This window comes from Cynocephalus volans, chromosome 11 (genome assembly GCF_027409185.1).
Source record: "Cynocephalus volans isolate mCynVol1 chromosome 11, mCynVol1.pri, whole genome shotgun sequence".
NCBI lineage: Eukaryota > Metazoa > Chordata > Mammalia > Dermoptera > Cynocephalidae > Cynocephalus > Cynocephalus volans.
Window position 1 is genome coordinate 62,621,712 of NC_084470.1, and position 22,485 is coordinate 62,644,196.

General features: G+C 43.8%; 1 protein-coding gene across 1 annotated transcript in view; it reads right to left on the reverse strand.

Moving 5' to 3' along the window:
* The window catches only part of STIMATE (STIM activating enhancer), a 61,198-nt gene extending 38,765 nt beyond the window's left edge, over positions 1-22,433 (reverse strand). The window contains exon 1 of the mRNA XM_063115355.1: positions 22,191-22,433. Coding sequence (XP_062971425.1) covers positions 22,191-22,350 — 160 coding nt within the window. The 5' untranslated portion in view covers positions 22,351-22,433. The remainder of the gene's footprint in view (positions 1-22,190) is intronic.
* Between the last annotated feature and the right edge of the window lie 52 nt (positions 22,434-22,485).

Genomic DNA, 22,485 nt, shown 5'->3' on the forward strand with positions numbered 1-22,485 from the left:
AGGAAAAAAGAACAAGGCACTAGAAGTAGTCTCCACAGTGTTCCTGTCCACCCTAGAGGGGATTTCCCTTCCCTTACTCTATTTCAACAACCAAAAAGGTGTCTTAAGCTAAATTCCATTTCTCATTCACCCAAACAAGGGGGTGTCCTATCAGTGCCATGAAGTCTGCTAACAAAGCCACTTGGACCCGAATGATGCCATGTAGGGGTATCAAGAAGGGCTTAGGACCTGGCACTTAGAGTCTGCCACAGCAGTACAGGGGAGGGCTGAGATCACATGATTTCCCAGCATGGCTTCTTAGAGCCTAAAACCACTTCGCTGCACTGCTTTTCATTATTGTGGTGGCAGTAGCTCTTAACATAGGAAAGCAACTCAGTTTCTCCCCAAGTATGTAATTTGCTACCATCATACTTAACTCTTGAGATTGTAACTAATGATGTCAAAACTCATCAAGGAGCCCAGGAGCTCAGTTGGAATGGCTGGAGCCACTTGCTTTGGGTAAGGAAGGATCAAAGTGACTTCACCCATTTTTGAAATCCGCCTTCATTTATAAAAGATATTTCTCAGTGCTTTGAAGATGTTGTTCCACTGTCTTCTGGCTTGAATAATTTGACAAAAAGTCTGTATTAGTTCTTAGGTTTATTTCCTGCATGTAATGTCTTTTTCCCCTCTGGTTGCTTTTACAATTTTTTTCACCGTTTTTCAACAATTTGATTAGGATGTGGCTTAGCATGATTTTCTTTATGTTTATCCTGCTTGGGGTTCATTAAGCTTCTTGGATCTGTGAGTTTGCAGTTTTCATCAACTTTGGAAAATGTTTAATATTTTTTTCTGCCCTTTCCTCTCCTGCCTCTTCTGGAAATCCGATTACATATTAGACCTTTGATATTTTCCCATGGCTCACTAAAGTGCTATTCATTTTTTTTTTTTCAGTCTTCTTCTCTCTCTGCTTCCATCTGTAAAGGTTCTGCCGCTGTTTTCAAGTTCACTAATCTATTCTTCTATACAGTCTAATTTTCTGAAATCCATGAATTTTTCAGAAATTGTATTTTCAGTTCTAGAGGTTCCGTTTGGCTTATTTTTACACCCTCCATTGTGCTCTTCATTATGGTCCAATTTTTCTTTAAAACCTTGAGCGTATTTATCGTAACTGCTTTAAAATCCTTTTCTGGTGATTCTGCAATCTCTATAATGTCTCAGTTTATCAATATTGACTGACTTTTCTCCTGATTATAGGTCATAATTTACATGTGTAGGAATTTTTTGATTGGGGCTATGCATATGATTATTAGTTACATTGTTAAGCATTTGAATTTTGTCTTCCTTTAATAAATATTGAAGTTTGTTTAGACAAGCAGTTAAGCTTGTAAGCAGCTTGATCATGCCGAGGTTTTTTCTTTCCCTTTCTCTTTTAAATCAATTTTGAGGTATAATCTACATAGCAAAAATACAGTTATATAAAGGTACTTCAAAAAGCTCATGGAAAAACAGAATTAAAAGATTATACGCTTCTTTCCATGAAGTTTTTGAAATACCTTGTATTAAGCATACAGTCCAATGAGTTTTGAGAAATGCATACACTTATGCAACTCTACTACAATCGAGGTATAGTAATTTCCATCACCCTAAAAAGCTCTCTCAAGTCCCTTTCAGTTGGCCCCAATCCTACCATCACAAGGCAATCCCTAATCTTTCTGTCACTACAGATTACATTTCCCTTTTTTAGAAATTCATATAAATGGAGTCATATACTACGCATTCTTTTTCTCTGGTTTCTTTTTCTCTGCATATTCAACCAAGAGATTCAGCCACGTTGCTGCATACAGTAGTTTATTTCTTTTTGTTGGTGACATTTATTCCATTGTATGGAAATACCACAATTTGTTTATGCTTTCATGTGTGATGAACATCTGAATTGTTTCCAGTTCGGGGCAATTACAAATGCTATGAATATTCATGCACAAGTCATTTGTGGCCATACATTTTCTTTTCTCTTGGGTAAATATCCAGAGGTGAGATTGCTGAGTTGCATGGTACATGTAATTTTCTTTACAAGAAACTTTCAATTTCCCAAAGTGGTTGTAACCACTTTGCATTTCCACCAGCAACGTACAAGACTTCCAAAATTTACATTCTCTTCTACTGTTGGTATTCTTGGTCAGTATTTTTAATTTTAGCCATTCCTGGGTGTATACTGGTATTTCCTTATTACTTTCATTTCATTTCCTTAACGGCTAATGATGTTGAACATCTTTTCATGTGCTTATTGGCTATTTGTATATCTTCTGTGGAGAAATGTCTATTCAGATTCTTTGCCTACTTTAAAATTGCATTGTCTTTTTAGTGAGTTGTAAGAATTCTTTACATATTCTGGTTCCAAGCACTTGGTCAGATATTCATATTGCAAATATTTTCTCCCAGTTGGTGGCTTGCCTTTTATTTTCTTAATAGTATGTTTGAAGAGCAAAAATTCTTAATTTAGGTGAAGTTCAATTTAACATTTTTTTATGGTTCAAACTTTTCGTGTCCCAAGAAATCTTTGCCTACCTCAAGGTCACAAAGATTTGCTTCTATGTTTTCTTCTAGACGTATTGTAATTTTCACTTTTACATGTAGATCTTGATCTATTTCTAGTCAATTTTTGTGTATGGTATCAAAGCTTAATTTTAAGCTATACGCTCTTTTCTTTAGAGCTAGATAAGACCTACTATGAAGGCATGACTCTTGAGGTCTACTGAATGCCCCAGGTGTTCAACAAAGTCTCTCCACTCTAACTGGAAAGAATTCGAACATCTCCCAGTCCTGGAAACAGTTCAGCTTACAGCTCCCAGCAGCTGTTTTTCGTTCTGCTTCACGAGTTTTGCCCTACGGAAGACTCTTTTAGTGTTCAGAAGTCTCAAGGAGTCTCCTGGCAGATGTCTAGAGCTTTTCCTCTGCATAGCTCTTTTCTCTATATTTTCCCCTGCAAATTCCAACAGCATGGGCCTCTTCAACTTTGTCTTCTCTCAGCAAGACTGCTGGCTTCTGCTTGGGTTCCTCCTCACTGCTCTGAAATCTAGAAATTGTCTCCAGACAGAACGTTGAGGGGAAGGCCATAGGGGTTACCTCATTATTTCCTTTCCCTCAGGGATCACTATCCTGAGCTGCCTGTTGTCAAATGCCCGCAAACAGTTGTTTCATATATTTTGGCTGTTTCCCAGTTGCTCATAGAAGAAGGCAAGTTCTAAAATAGTTACTCCTTCATGGGCAAAAGGCTCTTCATGCACTTATGCATAGGCTCAAATGTTAAATTTATCCACATTGGAAAGATTCCTCTGGCTTCAATGACGAGCCCTACTGGACTTCAATCTCAAAAAGAAAAGCCTTTGGCTTTTTCCATCTATCATACCTAGGAAAATGCTTCCAGCGAGGCTCTCAGTGAAAAACCAAGCAGGTCAGGGACAGTGGGAACCAAAGGGTGTTGAAGAGCTCCATGGGCAAAGGAGGTGGGAACCCACAGAGGTTAGAGGAGTATTCTGTTGTCACAATGTACTGTTGCCCAGTGTACTGCTGTGCATACTATGTATGTTCATGACAGGCAGGCAAGCAGAATGGCAGGAGGTGGAAAGCCCCAGTGCTGGAGTGAGACCAACCAGGTATAAATTCCAGTTTTGCTACTTAGTGCCTGTCGCAACCTTAGACAAATCACTTAACCTCAGTGGCTCAGTTTTCCCAGATGCAAAATAGGATAATCTGAGTACTCATCTCATAGGGCTAATACAAGTGAATGAATTAACATATGTAAAGCACTTCCAGGACTTAGCACATAAGGAGCACTCTACAAATGTGACTCAATAGTGTCACCAGATAGTTGCCAGATCAAAAACTTGCCAAAGCACCTTCACTATTTATGGTTCCTACCTCCCAACTAGGAGAGGTTTTACAAGGAATACTAAAACCGATCCTATATTTACACAGTCTCAAAACATGTCCTTGTAAATTACTTACTAATTACAAAAGGAAAAACTGTAACTTCACAGGAGAGAGACCTGGAAAAACCACCATACCCAACTTATCAAAGAGAACTTCATCCACACTGGGAAAAACCAACATCACACGCCTCAGGTTATGATGCACTCACGAGCCACATAGTCACTTATGCAGCATCCTTGCCCAAAACATGTAACCTGAATGTAATCATGAGAAATCATCAGACAAATCCAGTCTGGGACATTCTACAAAATCACTGGCCTGTACTCTTCAAAAGCATCAAGGCTGAGAAAGACAAAGAAAGGCTAAGGAACTATTCCAGACTAAAGGAGACCGAAGAGATGTGGCAACTAAATACAAAGTGCAACCCTGGACCATAAAAAATATCTATGACAGTATTTGAGTGATTGATGAAATCTGAATATGGACTGTGGATAGTAACATATTAATGTTAAATTTCCAGAGTTTTGATCATTGTACTATGGTTATATAAAAGAATCCCTGTGTCCTTAAAAAATCCATGCTGAGGTATTTAGTAGTTAGAAAAGAAAAAGATCCCAGTCAACTCCCACATCCCAGGACCTCGCTGCTCAAGAGCAAACCTGGTCTGGAGTGCTTTGCCAGAGCCTCGCAGGTGCCACCATATGCCAGCACAAGCCTGGCGGGCAGACCAGATTCAGGCACAAAGAGGGACAGAGCCAAGCAGAGGCCTACCCTATGCAGCAGAGACTGGACATCCTATAGACTTCAAAGGATAAGAACAACATGGGCTGAGATCATTAGGGAAAGTTTCTTGGAAACTAGGTGAAGAGGAAGGAGAAAAGCATTCGGCGGAAAGAGGAATGTGGATTAGGGGAGGAGGCAGGAATTGGTTTGACTTGTGCCAGGGCTGGGAGAAGAGCAGCCCTGTGGCTGCAATGTCCGCAGCACAGGAAGAACTGGGAAGAGGAGGATGGAGACAGCAGGCTCAGGAGCCCGGTTGTCCTGCAAGATACCAGGGCACCACCTTAGTCCTAAGCTAAGAAGGACCCAGCAAATACACTGCAGTAGCTACAGCCAGCGGGAGTGAGGACTGAGGAACCCCCTGGTATGGTTCAGCGGTTCACATGCCACGGAATGTGGACTGGAGAACACCTTCAGACAGTGCCCTCCTACCCACCCTTACAAGCCCTTATGACTCACATCACCCCAGACCAAAATTCAGCCTGAGCCAGGTCCACACTGGCCTGGCCCGAGGACCTCCACTGTTGGGAGAACAACATGTCACTATAAAGTAGCTACATCCAGAACACTGTCCCATCCATAACAGTGTCACTCGCACTCAGCTCTATAGCAAGACTACAGCATGTCTATTGATGTTTTCTTGAAGATTTTTATTTATTTAGGATATCAGTAAAGTATTTATTTAAACACATATTGAGGGAAAAAATATGCAACCTGCTAAATGGACTGATAGGCAATTTAACATCCCTGTTTACTTAACTTGATTTAACAGAATCAGACTGTTTTTGCCAGTAACTAATGGTTCTGAGAATAGAATTACAAAACCAGGGCTCTTGACAGAACAAAGACATTCTCTTAGGTCTCCCTATACTGTGCAGAATCCCAACACATATCCCTTGTTACTGGCCTCTCCTGTGCTTCTGGGTCCCCAGTGGCTCCAGAGCTGAGACCGAGGTGTGGGTGGTAGTGGAAATCTCAGACTTGTAAGCTACAGTGTGCTGCTTCAGAAACCCTGACAGCAAGGCCCCAGCAAGGCAGGAGCAGCCACACTGGTAACACGGGCTGGTCAGTGTGCTCTGAGGGAGTCTCCCCGACTCACTCCACCCTCTCCACATGAAGACTCGACACACATGCTCGGCAAGGGGAGCCTTGCTCGCTCTAACGATCTGCGAATGCTTTGGCCCAAAATGCACTACCCAAACAGAAGGCTGCTCTAATGCTCCAATGGCGCATACTGCACACAGGTCTGGCCAAGAGAATGTGCCGTGCGCTGTGGAGGATGGAGCCTTGTGCTTGTGTCGTCTAAATGTGTTGTTCCTACTCATCTTGCTTCATCATTTTATGTTAAGTGAAAATGTCTTCTAAGAAAATGGAAAAGCCCATGAAGAACATAAATGGGCTTAAGAGACCTAGAAAAGCTCATGGACCAGAACAAAAGCTGGGATGGGGGGTGGGGGGAGTAATTTTGGGAGAGATGAACATATAAAAACATAGGGCTGGCCCATATGTGCTCCCAGGTACTGTGCATACAACTTTGTAAACCAGAAAATAAAGAAAAAGCACGAAAGCTCTTGATGCCTATCAATGGTTGGTGATAGGAAAAGACTTGATATACTCAACAGCAAGACTTTAAAAGCAGTTTTAGAGCCAAGAAAAGCTGAGTGTCCCCAGCCCTTCCCTTCTCCCTCTACGGACCCTTTCCTGTGTTTCACCCCACCTCATGGCCCCACATGAAACCATGCCCCAGGTAACACGAACCTCAGCAGCTCCTGCCTCCTCTTCCCCAAAGTGGCTTGTGTGGAACCTGCCTACGGTACAAAATGCCCTTTAGAACAAAGAGGGTACTCTATACCAAATGAAACAGCAGGGAAGACTTGTCTCATGATAAGACAGGATTACAGTAAGTCAAGTGAGAAGTCTTTTTCTCATAGGCACAAAGGCAATTTCAGTGGATGACAAGCTTGCTGTGGTAGGTACAGGATTTCTGGAATGTGCTGACAAATGGTATTCTCATCAGAGACATCCCACAGCAAAGCCCAACCCTACCAAAGCCTGGGACCATGCTCACAGAGTGGGCTACAGTACTTCCCAGGACTTGCCCAGCCTGGCATTACTTTCTGTAACCATGCCCTGACAGCTGTACAAAATCAAGGCTGGAATAAAAAGCCACAGATAGAAGTATCTCTACTTTTTCTAGACTTATGTGCAATGGTGTGGACAGTCAATGAAAGCTAATTAACAATAAGGAGCTGCATCATTCATTACCTAAAAGCAAAGTCTGCAGAGCCAGGCTGCCTGGCTGTACCATTTGCTAGCTGTGTGACCTTGGGCAGGTTACTTAACCTCTCTGTGGCGCAGTTTCTCATCTATAAGTTGGAGATCCTAGGAGTACCTGCCTTTCAGGGTAGCTGTGCGCATTAAATCCTGCTGGTTCTGAGCAAGCACAGCACGTCTGCCCACATCACCACCAACATCTACCTTAGAAGGCACTGTCAGTAGGATGGGGCTGGAGGTCACTGAGCCCCCATTTCTTCTCCTGTGGCCCAAAAGATACAAACAGTATATGTTCCTCAGGGGATTGCATGAGAACCAAAACTGCTTTAAAAGAAAGGTTCTGAAAGAAATAATTCAAACGGAGCATGAGATAAATGCAGACCCTGACCTGACACCCAATAATTTAACTCACCATCCTTTCAGTGCATGCTGTAGAAGGGGCCTGACGCTGAGTGAAGAAGCCTTTCTGGAACCCCTGCAAGCACACTGCCTCTTTTTCTGGGTCCCTGTGCCCTGTGTTCTGCAGCCCCAGAGCTGACCGCCACATCCTCCCCCCCCCTCAGCCCCATGGACCTGTGCTCTCGCCTCCTGCTCAGTGTTGAGAGCCCCCTCACTTCTCCCTTACCTTCAGCGATGTGCACAAGGGGAGCTTCCTCAGGACACTTCCCCAAATCTCCAAGCAGAACCCCTCATCCCTCCTCTCCCATCTGTTCAAATTCCCACAACCCTCTTCTGAGAGCACTAGAATGATCTGTCAGCACACCCGCAGCCCGCTCCAGCTGGGAGCCCAGCAAGCACTCCTCAGGATGGGTCCCACACTTCTCTGTCAAGGCAGCACCCAATACCATGCTCATCACCCAAGTACCTAACAAATCCTGACAGTCTATTGTTCTCACACTTTGGGGACAACATACTTACCTGCTAGTCTGTTCTTCTAGAGCTAATCTGAGTTTGCTAAGTAATCCACAAACTCAACAGATGTAGTGGTTCTCAAATGGGCGAATTTGCCCTCCAGGGGACATCTGGCAATGTCTGACATGTTTTTTGGTTGTCGCATGGTGGTGGTGGTGGGGGGTGTTACTGGCATCTAGTGAGTGGAGAAACCAGGAATGTTGCTAATGTCCTACAGAGGAAAAAATAGCCCCCCCCAACAAAGAATTATGTGGTCCAAAATGCCAATAGCACCTAGTTGAAAAACCCAGGATTAGATGGATAACTTTTCTATCAGTGGAGTAATCTAAAAGAGACTCACTGACTACTTCTATGCATGTATGAGGAAAAGGATAACTCTTAAGACTGCTAACGACTCTCCTTAAAGTCAGATAGCATTAGGGAAACAAATTCTGCGAAAATCAGCAGGTAACTTGAAACCACTCAGGGCCCAGAAATCCTTCCTCACCAGTTAATAAATGAACACTGTACTCCTCTCCTCAGCTGCTCTGGGGTGGGGAGTCGGGGCGGTGCCTCCACCTCAGACACTAGACCTCAGCCCAAGGGTAGGATCTTCATCCTTTGCACAGCTAAGGAAAACCTTCACAAAGGCCCAGGCCAAAAAAGCAAGCCTAAGATGTAAGTCATATATGCATGAAATGATTGGCAAGTCATTCCAAATTTATATTTGTAATGTTATCAATAGCCATAAAATAATATTTTGACCATAAAAAATAATTATTAAGAAAGAATATCAGAATTGTTTAGACAGGAAAAAATGAGGTGAGGTAGCTATAGATACAGAGTAACCAGAAAGTACACCTGTGTGGAAAGAGGGGTAAAAAAAGGCAGGGAGACTTTGCCCTCGGCAGGAGAGGCTGCCTCATTTACAGGCAACAGCTTTGAAGTGTGGAGCAGGAAAAGAACTGTTTCTTAGCTGCAAAAGCGAGTCTCGAAACAGGGAACACGGCGCCAGGGCTGCTGTGGATGCAGACAGGATCCCGGAGGCCGGGGCCACGCTGAAGGCGGCCAGCTGCCCTATTCAGGATTCGAGGTTTCAGGCTGGCATTAAAGAAGATTCCTGGGAGCGCCCGAGCCGCACCGCGACTGAACAGCCCGAGGCGGCAGCGGCCGAGAACGGGGAAGGCGGCAAACCAGAGGCAGAGAGTGAGTGCCCGACCTGGCACAACCCTGTGAGTGACCCCTGGACCAGCCCTGTTTGGGGGGCTGATGCCCACCCGGCTCCCGCCTGCATCACCAGGCCACTCACCGCCCCGGGGCTGCCTCCATTTTCCCAGGTGCTGGCAGCTCCGCCCGGCTCGGCCGTCACTGAGCCTTCCCACTTGCTTGGCCCGGCGCGGGGCTTTCCGGAGCCTGTGGGCTGGCCTCCCCTCCCACTCCCTCCGCGGTTCTCTGGCGGGTAGGTGGTGTGGGGCGTCCCCGGCCAGTGTTGGGAGGGCAAGGAAGTACGGGCGGGCCGACTTTCACTCCACCACACACTGGACTCCGGCCCCCGGTAAAGTTTCTGTTACTGGGAGGCAGATACCATCTCTGCGGCCACCAGTTCGGAAAAAAGCTTAACCAATTTCTGGTTGGGAATAGTGTGGTAGGAGAGTTCCCAGGTTCGCTTGAACCTGCCGGAGAGCTGGCTGCAGGCGGGCGCTAGACTCGGTTTATACCGGGGGGATACAAAGGTGAACAAGTCCCAAGAAAGATCTACACAGTGCTACAAAGGTACCTAGAGCGACCGGTCATCTGTGCCTAGCAGAAACCTGGTAGACTTCCTGGGCGAGGCGGTGCCGAGCAGGGTCTTGAAGGCCCAGCTGATAGATGAGGGGTGCAGAAGACACGCCCCAGCTCAGCACAGTGCACACAGAGTGGGGAGACGTGCGGCCAGGGAGGCGGAGACTCGACAGAAACCACAAATCCTGTGGGGTCGCCACTGCACGATCCAACAGCCTGGGCCAGAGCACACAGAACAGGGAGAAGTCCTGCACAGGAAGTGAAAGCTCAACAGCGATCACACACCCTGTGGTACGTGATCCAGTGGCCCAGCAGAGTCCAAGCTGACCAGAAAGGTGGCTCCCCAGAGAAGCCCAAGACCCGAGGCAACCACACACACAAGGCACTAGAGGCCAACTGAGCAGCCACGGAGGTAGCCATACAAAAGTGGCAACCATAGCAACATCCTAGTTATTCATTAGTCTCAAACCGGTGGACTGTGAAACCCCCTGCCACAATGAATAAACATCCAAAAAAAGATACCAGAAATACAAAAAATCAAGAAAGTACACCACCAAAAGTTAATAAATCTCAAACTCTAGATCCTATAGAACAAGAAGCCCTTGAAATGACTGACAAGGAATTTCGAGTGATAATTCTAAGGAAACTGAATGAGATACAAGAAAACACAGCTAGACATCATGATGAAATGAGGAAAAGTATACAGGATCTGAAAGAGGAAATGTACAAGGAAATCAATGTCCTGAAAAAAAATGTAGCAGAACTTGCTGAACTGAAGAAGTTATTCAGCGAAATAAAAAACACAACGGAGAGTTTAACCAGCAGGCTTGTGGAAGTTGAAGAGAGAACCTCTGAACTTGAAGATGGGCTGTTTGAAATAACACAAGCAGACAAAAAAGAAAGAAAAAAGAATCAAGGACATGGAAGAAAATCTGAGAGAGATATCAGACAACCTTAAGCGCTCAAATATCCGAGTCATGGGTATTCCAGAAGGGGAGGAAAATGGAGATTCCATTGAAAACATATTCAACAAAATAGTGGCAGAAAACTTCCCAGGTATAGGAAAAGTCACAGATCTTCAGATCCAGGAAGCTCAACGGTCTCCAAATGTATTCAACCCAAACAGGCCTTCTCCAAGACATGTCATAGTCAAATAGGCAAAGCTCAGAGACAAAGAATCTTTTTTTTTTTTTTTTTTTTAAAGATGACCAGTAAGGGGATCTTAACCCTTGACTTGGTGTTGTCAGCACCACGCTCAGCCAGTGAGCGAACCGGCCATCCGTATATGGGATCCGAACCCGGGGCCTTGGTGTTATCAGCACCGCACTCTCCCGAGTGAGCCACGGGCCGGCCCCAAAGAGAGAATCTTAAAACCTGCAAGAGAGAAGCGTCAAATCACCTATAAGGGAGCCCCAATCAGGCTAACATCAGACTTTTCATCACAAACCCTAAAAGCTAGAAAGGAATGGGATGATATTTTCAGAATACTAAAAGACAAAGATTGCCAGCCAAGAATACTCTACCCTGCAAGGCTATCCTTCCTAAATGAAGGGCAAATAGTATATTTCTCAGACAAACAAAAACTGCGGGAGTTCACTACCACACGACCACCCTTACAAGAAATCCTCAAGGGAGTACTGGGTTTGGTTCCTGAAAAATAACTACCACTGCCATAAAAACCCAAGAAAAATCAATACCCACTAGTATAATAAAAATGGCATTCATGAAGAGAAAACAAGCAAACAAAAACGCTATCTACAACCTAAGGAACCAACAAACACAGAAACCAAACAGTAAATCAGAAAGCAAGGAACAAAAGACACCTAAGACAACCAAACAACCAATAAAATGCTAGGAATAAATCAACACTTTTCAATAACAACTCTTAATGTAAAAGGCTTAAATTCCCCAATCAAAAGACACAGACTGGCTGACTGGATCAAAAAGGAGGACCCAACTATATGCTGCCTACAAGAGACCCACCTCACCCATAAAGATTCACACAGACTAAGAGTGAAAGGATGGAAAAAGATTTACCATGCAAACAGAAAAGAAAAACGAGCTGGAGTAGCTATTCTTATATCTGACAAAATAGACTTTAAACTAAAAACCATAAAAAGAGACAATGAGGGACACTACTTAATGATAAAAGGACTGATCCATCAAGAAGACATAACAATCATAAATATGTACGCACCCAATGTTGGAGCAGCCAGATTTATAAAACAAACTCTATTAGACCTAAAGAAGGAAATAGACACTAATACCATAATAGCAGGGGACCTGAACACCCCACTGTCAATATTAGACAGATCATCTAGGCAAAGAATCAGTAGAGCAACACAAGATCTAAACAAGACTCTAGACCAATTGGAATTGGCATATATCTACAGAACATTCCACCCAACAACCTCAGAATATTCATTCTTCTCATCAGCACAAGGATCATTCTCCAGGATAGATCACATATTAGGTCACAAATCAAGTCTCAATAAATTCAAAAAAATTGGAATTATCCCATGTATCTTCTCAGACCACAATGGATTAAAACTAGAAATTAACAACAAATGAAACTCTGGAAACTATACAAACACATGGAAATTAAACAGCATTCTACTTAATGACATATGGGTCCAAGAAGAAATCAAGCAGTAAATCAAAAAATTTATTGAAACTAATGAAAACAATGATACATCATACCAAAACCTGTGGGATACTGCAAAAGCAGTATTGAGGGGGAAATTTATTGCATTAAACGCTCACTTCAGAAGAATGGAAAGATGGCAAGTGAACAACCTAACACTTCACCTTAAAGAACTAGAAAAACAAGAACAATCCAAACCTAAAGTTAGCAGACAGAAAGAAATCATTAAGATCAGAGCAGAACTGAATGAAATTGAAAACCAAAAAACAATTCAAAAGATCAACGAATCAAAAAGTTGGTTTTTTGAAAAGATAAATAAAATTGACAAACCATTAGCATGGCTACAAAAAAAAGAAGAGAGAAGACTCAAAGAACAAAAATCAGAAATGAAAAAGGCGATATTACAACTGATTCATCTGAAATACAAGGAATCATTCGAGACTACTATAAACAACTATACACCAACAAATTTGAAAATCTGGAGGAAATGGATAAATTTCTGGACACACACAAGCTCCCAAAACTGAACCGTGAAGACGTAGAAAATTTGAACAGACCAATAACAATAAAGGAGATTGAAGCTGTTATCAGAAGGCTCCCAACAAAGAAAAGCCCAGGACTAGATGGATTCACAGCAGAATTTTACCAAACATTCAAAGAGGAATTGACACCGATTCTTTACGAACTATTCCAAAAGATTGAAACGGACGCAAATCTCCCAAACTCATTCTATGAAGCAAACAACATCCTGATACCAAAACCAGGTAAAGATATAACCAAAAAAGAAAACTACAGGCCGATATCCTTGATGAATATAGATGCAAAAATCCTCACTAAAATACTAGCAAACAGAATACAGCAACACATACGAAAAATTATTCATCACGATCAAGTGGGATTCATCCCAGGGATGCAAGGTTGGTTCAACATACGCAAATCAATAAATGTGATACACCATATTAATAAAATCAAACACAAGGACCATATGATCATCTCTATAGATGCTGAAAAAGCATTTGATAAAGTTCAGCACTCATTCATGCCAAAGACCCTCTATAAGTTAGGTATAGAGGGAAAGTATCTCAACATAATTAAAGCCATATATGCCAAACCCACTGTCAATATCATCCTGAATGGGGAAAAGCTGAAAGCTTTTCCTTTAAGAACAGGAACTAGACAAGGATGCCCACTCTCACCACTCCTATTCAACATAGTGTTGGAAGTACTAGCCAGAGCAATCAGAGAAGAGAAGGAAATAAAGGGCATCCAGATTGGAAAAGATGAAGTCAAACTGTCCCTGTTTGCAGATGACATGATCCTATATATCAAACAGCCTAAAACCTCTACAAAAAAACTCTTGGAGTTGATAAATGATTTCAGCACAGTAGTAGGATACAAAATCAACACACAAAAATCAGTAGCATTTCTTTTCTCCAATAGTGAACATGCAGAACGAGAAATCAAGAAAGCCTGCCCATTTACAATAGCCACCAAAAAAATAAAATACTTAGGAATTGAGTTAACCAAGGAGGTGAAAAATCTCTATAATGAGAACTACAAACCACTGCTGAGAGAAATTAGAGAGGATACAAGAAGATGGAAAGATATCCTATGCTCTTGGATTGGAAGAATCAACATAGTGAAAATGTCCATACTACCCAAAGTGATATACAAATTCAATGCAATCCCCATCAAAATTCCAAAGACATTTTTCTCAGAAATGGAAAAAACTATCCAGTCATTTATATGGAACAATAAAAGACCACGCATAGACAAAGCAATGCTGAGCAAAAAAAATAAAGCTGGAGGCATAACACTACCTGACTTTAAGCTATACTGCAAAGCTATAATAACCAAAACAGTATGGTACTGGCATAAAAACAGACACACTGACCAATGGAATAGAATAGAGAATCCAGAAATCAACCCACACACTTACTGCCATCTGATCTTTGACAAAGGCACCAAGCCTATTCACTGGGGAAGGGACTGCCTCTTCAGCAAATGGTGCTGGGATAACCTGATATCCATATGCAGGAGAATGAAACTAGATCCATACCTCTCACCGTATACTAAAATCAACTCAAAATGGATTAAGGATTTAAATATGCACCCTGAAACAATAAAACTTCTTAAAGAAAACATAGGAGAAACACTTCAGGAAATAGGACTGGGCACAGACTTCATGAATACGACCCCAAAAGCACGGGCAACCAAAGGAAAAATAAACAAATGGGATTATATCAAACTAAAAAGCTTCTGCACAGCAAAAGAAACAATTAACAGAGTTAAAAGACAACCAATAGAGTGGGAGAAAATATTTGCAAAATATACATCTGACAAAGGATTAATATCCAGAATATATAAGGAACTCAAACTTTACAAGAAGAAAACAAGCAACCCAATTAAAAAATGGGCAAAAGAGCTAAGTAGGCATTTCTCTAAGGAAGATATACAAATGGCCAACAGACATATGAAAAAATGCTCAACATCACTCAGCATCCGGGAAATGCAAATCAAAACCACATTGAGATACCATCTCACCCCAGTTAGGATGGCTAAAATCCAAAAGACTCTGAACGATAAATGCTGGCAAGGCTGCGGAGAAAAAGGAACTCTCATACATTGTTGGTGGGACTGCAAAATGGTGCAGCCTCTATGGAAAATGGTATGGAGGTTTCTCAAACAATTGCAGATGGATCTACCATACGACCCAGCTATCCCACTGTTGGGAATATACCCAGAGGAATGGAAATCATCAAGTCGAAGGTATACCTGTTTCCCAATGTTATCGCAGCACTCTTTACATTAGCCAAAAGTTGGAACCAGCCCAAATGTCCATCGGATGAGTGGATACAGAAAATGTGGTATATCTACACAATGGAATACTACTCAGCTATAAAAACAAATGAAATACTGCCATTTGCAACAACATGGATAGACCTTGAGAGAATTATATTAAGTGAAACGAGTCAGGCACAGAAAGAGAAATACCACATGTTCTCACTTATTGGTGGGAGCTAAAAATTAATATGTAAATTCACACACACACACACACACACACACACACACACACACACAAAACGGGGGGGGGAAGAAGATATAACAACCACAATTAGTTGAAGTTGATACAACAAGGAAACAGAAAGGACATTGTTGGGGGGTAGGGGGGAGGGAGAAGGGAGGGAGGTTTTGGTGATGGGGAGCAATAATCAGCCACAATGTATATCGACAAAATTAAATTAAAAAAAAAAAAAAAAGCAGGGACAGGGAAATAGCTAAGAGTGTTTTTGAGTTTGAAGACCTCCTACTAACCAGGAGACCTTGTACAAGACACTTGGCCTGTTCACTGTCCTTGTTTATAAAATATAAATAACCCCTTCCTTACAGGGTTCCTGCGAGTACATCAAGCACTGAGCACAGGGCTGGCACACTGGAGACTCAGTAAAGAGCAATCTGCAGGAACAAAGCTGGCTCTAGAAGCCAGTGCCACACTTACTATTATGGGACCTGGGGCTAAATAAACCCAGTGACTGGGATGCAGGTTCGTCACCTGGAAGTGGGGCAGCCCCAGTCCACCCATTGCCCTCTCAAAATACGAGGTAAAAATACAAGAAAGAGGTAAACGAAGCTTTATCTTTCCCAAGCTGCCTGCTTTTGGTACATGCTAATTTGGAATTCATACTCACCTTGATGGCTGGTGAGTTTTTTTATGATTAAAGTGTTTTACTATTGTGCACTCTATGAAGAGAGCTACAGGTAAAGACATTGTGTAAACAAGAAAGAAAGGGAAATGTTTAACCTAATTCAGAAATCGAGTTACTTAAGCACTTGTGAAACGCTCTTCAACGGACTCATGAATGCAAATACTGTAATCACAAAGATGATGCCATCACCCCCACCCATACCCATGGAAGGGCCTAACATGTGCCTGACACTAATCCAGCTTCTTTTATAGTAGTTCTTTCTAACCCACACAGCCCCAGAAAAGAGAAGTTACTATCCCCATTTTACTGGGGAGGAAACTGAAATTTCAAGAAATACAGAGGTTGCTCAAGGGCACTATGTGGCAGCAGAAATGGAAGCCTGGTCAGACTGGATCCAGAGCCAGGGATCCTGCTATTTTTAACCATTTGTAAAACTCTTTCAACATGACTTCATATTCATGCAAATATATATTTGTTCCTTTACTTTATTTTTTAGCAGCTGGATTGAACCCTAGCTCTTGGGGTTATCCACATGGCTCTCTAACCAACTGAGCTAACTGGCCAACCCATTCATGCAAATATTACACTAATTGCAAAGGATTTTAAACAGATCATTAAAGCAGCAGAAGCTTGACAGGCTCCTACAGGGCAACACTTGGCCAACAGAGGTATTCAGAAGTTTAAAAAATGCATTTGATGAAATTATTCTACAACTCAGATTGCCCCCTCATTCAGACAATTCCCTCTTGCCCTGATTTTGTCCTAAATTAATGAAGTTATATTATAAATAATGCACTAGATCAACCATTATGGATAAATGCTACCAAATGAGTCAGCATTTAGAAAACCTGAAAACTTTGTAAAAATAAAAGCCCTGACCCAGCCAGCGTGCTAACACTGGCTGCACTACTTTCCCCCTTAGGCATAATACCAGCCTGGGACAGAAAAAAAGGAACATTCTTCTTTGCCTGGGCTGGCACTCCAGACATTTATACAGTGTGTGTTGGGTGCTGGGCCCAGAGACAGGTGTCTTCTCTCATGACCTCCAGCTCCAATTCAGCCATCACTGTATTTCATTATTTGACCAGGAAGAGGTGATCACTGGGTGAAACGTCACTAGGGGACAGGTTATTCACACAGTCTCCAAGTATCACCACCACAGAGATCATTTATTAATTGCCAAGGGGAAAACGTACTTTTACAAGGAAGAGATGGAGAGGTCTTCCCCCTCCACCAACAAGTAATCAACCTTAATATCACTGATAGCGGGACAGCCTGATGTCACCTGCCTCCCAGTGGGATGTACTGTGAAATACACAGCACCGTTTATGGAGTGCTCTTACCATAAAAATCTGAATCTAACTGCTCCTCCACACAAAAGTCAGGAAACACGAGGGTAAGTGAAACAACTCAGATAACAGAACAAGGAAACACCCTGACAACTGCAGAACGCGGGACTCTTTATACCACAACCAGTGAGGACTCTTCAAAAACTCAATATCACTTAAAAAAAAAAAAAAAGCGTACGTGCAGGGGGAGATTCTTCTAGAAGTAAAAGTGACTTAAAACATAAACAAGGGCCGGCCCGTGGCTCACTTGGGAGAGTGTGGTGCTGATAACACCAAGGCCACGGGTTCAGATCCCTATATAGGGATGGCTGGTTAGCTCACTTGGGAGAGCGTGGGGCTGACAACACCAAGTCAAGAGTTAAGATCCTCTTACCGGTCACTGGTCATCTTTAAAAAAAAAAAAAAAAGGAACACAACCAAATGCAATGTGTGGACCTTGACTGGATATCAGTTTTTAAAAACTCCAGCTATAAAAGATGTGTGACATTTGGGAAAATGTGAATATGAACTGGACATTAGATGATACAAAGGAGTTATTATTCATTCTCTTAGGTGTGATGATGAAACTGTGGTTATGCAGGAGTCTGTACTTATTTTTAGGAGACTTAGCTAAAGTATTTAGGGATAAAGTATGATGCTGGTTGCAACTTACCTTCAAATGGCTTATCCAGAAAAAAACAACCACAGAAAGATAAAGCAAATGTGGCAACAGGTGAAGAATTGCTAGATCTAGCCAGAGAGTAGACAGGTGTTCAAAGTTTTCATCTTTTCTATGTTTGACATTTTTTAAGATAAAAAATGGGTTGAGGTGGGGCAAGGTGATGGAAGGAGAGGCTGTGCCAACATGAGCATGTTTGCACAGAGCACACAGGGAAGCCAGTTCACCACAAGAGAAAATACCCAGGACTCTTCTGTGAGATTACTTTGAAAAAAGTAAAAAAGCCACAGGAAAAAAGTTATCACTTTTCAATGCCAGTAGTGTTTTTGTAAAAATACTGACACATTTCTCCCAGCTGGCTAGTCCCCATATCTGTAACATGAAAATAGGCAGGCAGATCTATCCAAGCTCTCAAAATGCTTGTTTTGTTAAAAACCAATTCTGTCTACACTTCGGCCCAGAACCATGACTGCACATGGTGAAGGAGGGTGAAGTTTGCTTTGCACTCACATGTCCCAAATGCCAACACACACACACACAGGCCAATACTGACCTTTGGCTGACAGCTGGGCAACTACCCTGCACTGGAACATTTTGCTGAGCTCCAGGACTGCTCAGCTCTGTTCTGCTGCAACTCTACTCTGAGCAACTTCATTAAGTCCCAGACTACAGACAAAGCCACCAAAATGAGAAACTGTTCAGCAGGCAGATCATGACAAAGTGTCCTATTTTAAAGTGTCTTTTTCTATGAAGATACCCAGTAGATTTCAGTGACATCCCAGAAAACCCAGAGTGGCAAGTACCTTCACCAGCTTGCCTAAGTTTGTTCAGCTTTCATTGTAAACAGAGGGTACTTTAGCTGGATCCTCCAGAAAGCCTACCACCTTAACAAGGTATGCTGACATTGGGACATGCCTGGAGATGGTGGCTTTAAGTATAGGTTACACGTATGACCTGGCATACACACCCTCAACTGCCCAGACTGAGATGGTCTGTACACCCCCACACAGTAAAGCAAGAAGTCTATCAAAGTACCAGAATGAGAAATCCTTATGAGAACCAAAATCCTCCCCGGAGACATTAATACATGTGAGAAATCTTCCTCCAGGCCAAAACTCGAGGTAAAAAACACAGCAACTTATCAGTGGAGAAAAAAGTGATTCTCTAGGTAGAAAAAGTAATGTAAAGACAGTGGTCTGAGGATTCACTGAAACCAGGAATATGGAGTGAGGAAAATGACCTGACAGCTTGTCTGACAGAGAAGTGGGTCCATCCTATAGAACAGAGCTGGTGCAGCAGGAAAAGCGAACAGTACTTGCCGTCAGAACTGGGGACGCATCCAAGAAGCGAGGCACTGAGCTCACCACCTAGGGAGATGTAAGTACCTGGAACAGACAAGAATGTGACCTCAAAGAGGATACGGACTGCTAGCTTAAACTGCTCAGAAGAGACTGACTGGTATTTAAAATAAACCTGAAGAAGAAAATGATGGAATTGATGAAGGATGGAGCAGCCTCATCTTAACAAACCAAGACCTCCCTCTCTCAAGGGCTGCAAGGTAGACACTCACCGCTGGAGCCCTTCCCTGCCAGATTCCCCTCCCAACAGCTCCGCCAGACTGACAAGCACACTCTGTGACTAGACAGACTAAAATGCTAGGACAAAGCCAAATAGTGTGCAGATGTACTTCCATGAGACCCCTCTACCCACTTTCCTTTTCCCCAGCAAGGTCCATTCCAAAGTGTAAAGCAGCCCCTCAGAGGTTTCCTCCTCTTCCTAGCAGTTCAAAAAGGAAAAGCCTCACAGTTTTATTTCAACAGGATCAAGGAATCTGAGAGATAAGAAAGGCACTTCCCTGACTGGGTCCCAGTCAGTGGGATTCTTCTGGTCTAGCTCCCAAGTCCTGTCACCTTCGCCTGCTCTGTCTGCTTCAAGGTAGAGGGATGATGCTCTCAGAAATCTCCATTTCTGTGTCCAGGGCAGACACAGCTCTAGCCTTTCCAACTCTTCTTCCTCTCACTCCTACCCTATCATCCCAGGACCTACCAGCCATTTCCACAAGCTCCTTACAGGTCAAGTGCTACACACAGTAAAAGTCTACTTTCTAGTCCAGTCTTTGCACATAGAAAGTATCAATCACAGTGGGATTTGTGCATGTGCTCACACTGAATGAAGATTAAGTAATGAAGTGTGTCCCTGAAGACTTGCAGGGCCAGCATCGCCACTCTGAACACATTCAACCCAGCACACTTCTCAGCTGCAAACAACTCTGCCCTGTCATAATCACATTTCTCTCTGAATCACGTGTTAAACCCTAAGGCATAAGCTGGGCCATCAGCATCAATCAAACCCACATGAGAACAGCCAGAGCTAGGCTAAGAAATTTCAGATTAGGGAACAAATAAAAGTTAAACCTACAGTCCCTTTAGAGAGAAAGGAAGGCCGGCTGGAGAATAGAGGAGTGGAGTAAAGACCCACTGACAATGTCTTGAAAACACATGTACAGTACACGCACCGAAGGCAGCAGCTGACTTTGGTTAAGTTGTCACAAATCATTACTGTGGGAACAAGTGAGTATTTGTTCAGTGGAGAAAACAGCAAAGCAAATAGGGACTAAAAAGGAAAGAAAAAGTGGCAAGCATATACAGTTGGGCACTTGTTGCAAGACTTATCAAGGCCAGGCAACCAAAAGAAAGTGGTGCCCAAGATCAGAGCCTCTCCAGGGTTACCTAACAGTGGGGAAAGTTCACCCAAAGAAACCCCATGTTATAAACAAACAAGAAGGCCACTCCAGCAGCTGGATCTTACAAGACATATGCACACAACTGCAGGATCCCTCCCTGTACAGAGGAGCAGGCTTTCTGCAGGAACTCACCACTCTATCCATGTGAGCATAGTAGGGAAGTACTGAGAAAAAGTCATTTTTAGAATTTATGTCTCTATACAAATATTTATAACCTTTACTTCCCCCAAAACACAATCACAGGCAGGGGCTCTCCTAGGCCTACAGGCCAAACGTAGCTTCTCATGACTTTAATAAGGGAGAGGATGTGCACTAACAACAGAACCCACCCCCCCACCAACCCCACCAACCCCCCAGCACACATGACAAAAGGATGGAACTTCTAGTTTTCCAGAAAGGCCATATGGGGCTTCCTTCTTCATTACGAAAGTCCTAAAGAAGGGTCCCTGGTGACCTAGAACAGCGACTCTGAGACTTCCCCAGACCTTCTGAGTTTCCTTCTCCATTAAGTCACTAGGTTGCCCAAGTTTCAAGGAAAAAAAAGGAAAATTTAAAATATGAATAATAAGGGCCAGCCCGTGGCTCACTTGGGAGAGTGTGGTGCTGACAACACCGAGTCAAGGGTTAAGATCCCCTTACTGGTCATCTTTTAAGAAAAAAAAAAAATAATAAAAATAAAAGTGGGTTGGGAAAAGGAACAGCTAAGGAAAACTTGAGATGCGACAATGAGGAAAGCTTGGGACAGAGATGGAACAGGTGGGTCTGTTCAGGAACACAGAAAAGAGGAAGGAGGAGAACTGAAGGAGAAGGTAGTCTGGGTGGATCTTGCCCTGACCAAAGAGACAATAAAGCCGGGGGAGAAGGACCGCGGGGTGGAGGGTGGGGGTAGTTCTGGGAAAGGGAATGCACGGCCCTAAAACTCCAGGTATTGGGAGGGATGCAAGGTAGCAGGATTTAAATGGGAAGGGAGATGGTATATCCTTGAAGAGGTGGAGAAAAAAGCTCAGCATCAGACTGGGGATTTCGGGACGTAAATTGAAATCCCAACAGGGAGGCTAAGAAGAGCCCTTGAGAAGGAGCAGAGAGAAGAGTGCCACCCTCGGGGGTCATGGCTACAGGCTGAAAAGTGGGAAACCTTAACTCGCGATGACAAGGTGGGTGGGGGGCAGTTCTAGGCCGGCATCTCAGAGGAGACACGTGTAAGGTGGAAAAGCGTTGAGTCAGTCCTAGCTAGAGGCTTCATCCACAAGGCGAGGGGCTAAAGACCCTGGAGTCAGGGCTCCTCCTAGTCTGGGAATGCCCGGACTGGGCTCGCGAGGTCGGAAGGCACCTCCGCCAAAGAGCCCGGGTCCCCAGGCTTGAACTCTTCGGGCAGGAGGGTCCCCGAGGCGCAGCGGGGCCCAGGGTTCGCAGCTCAGGGTCTCAGGAGGGGCGGGGGTCCCGGACTCACGCATCAATGTGCTGAAGGCCACGACGCCGAGCAGCCCCTGCAGGAAGATGCCGAAACTGTGCATGAGCGCACCGCTCTCACAGCGGCCCGCCCCGGACGCGACAGTGGAAGGCGGCGCGCCCGGCAGTCCGCGGCTCGCGTTCCCGGCGTGGCCCTGCATGGCGGGCCTGGCGAAAGGGGCCCGGGGCACCGCGGCCCGCCCGCCCGGCCTCGCTACCTGCTCGGGCCGCCCAGCCGAGCCGGGAGCCAGGAGCCGAGCCAAGAGCCGGTACCTCCGCCCGGCGGTCGACTCGGC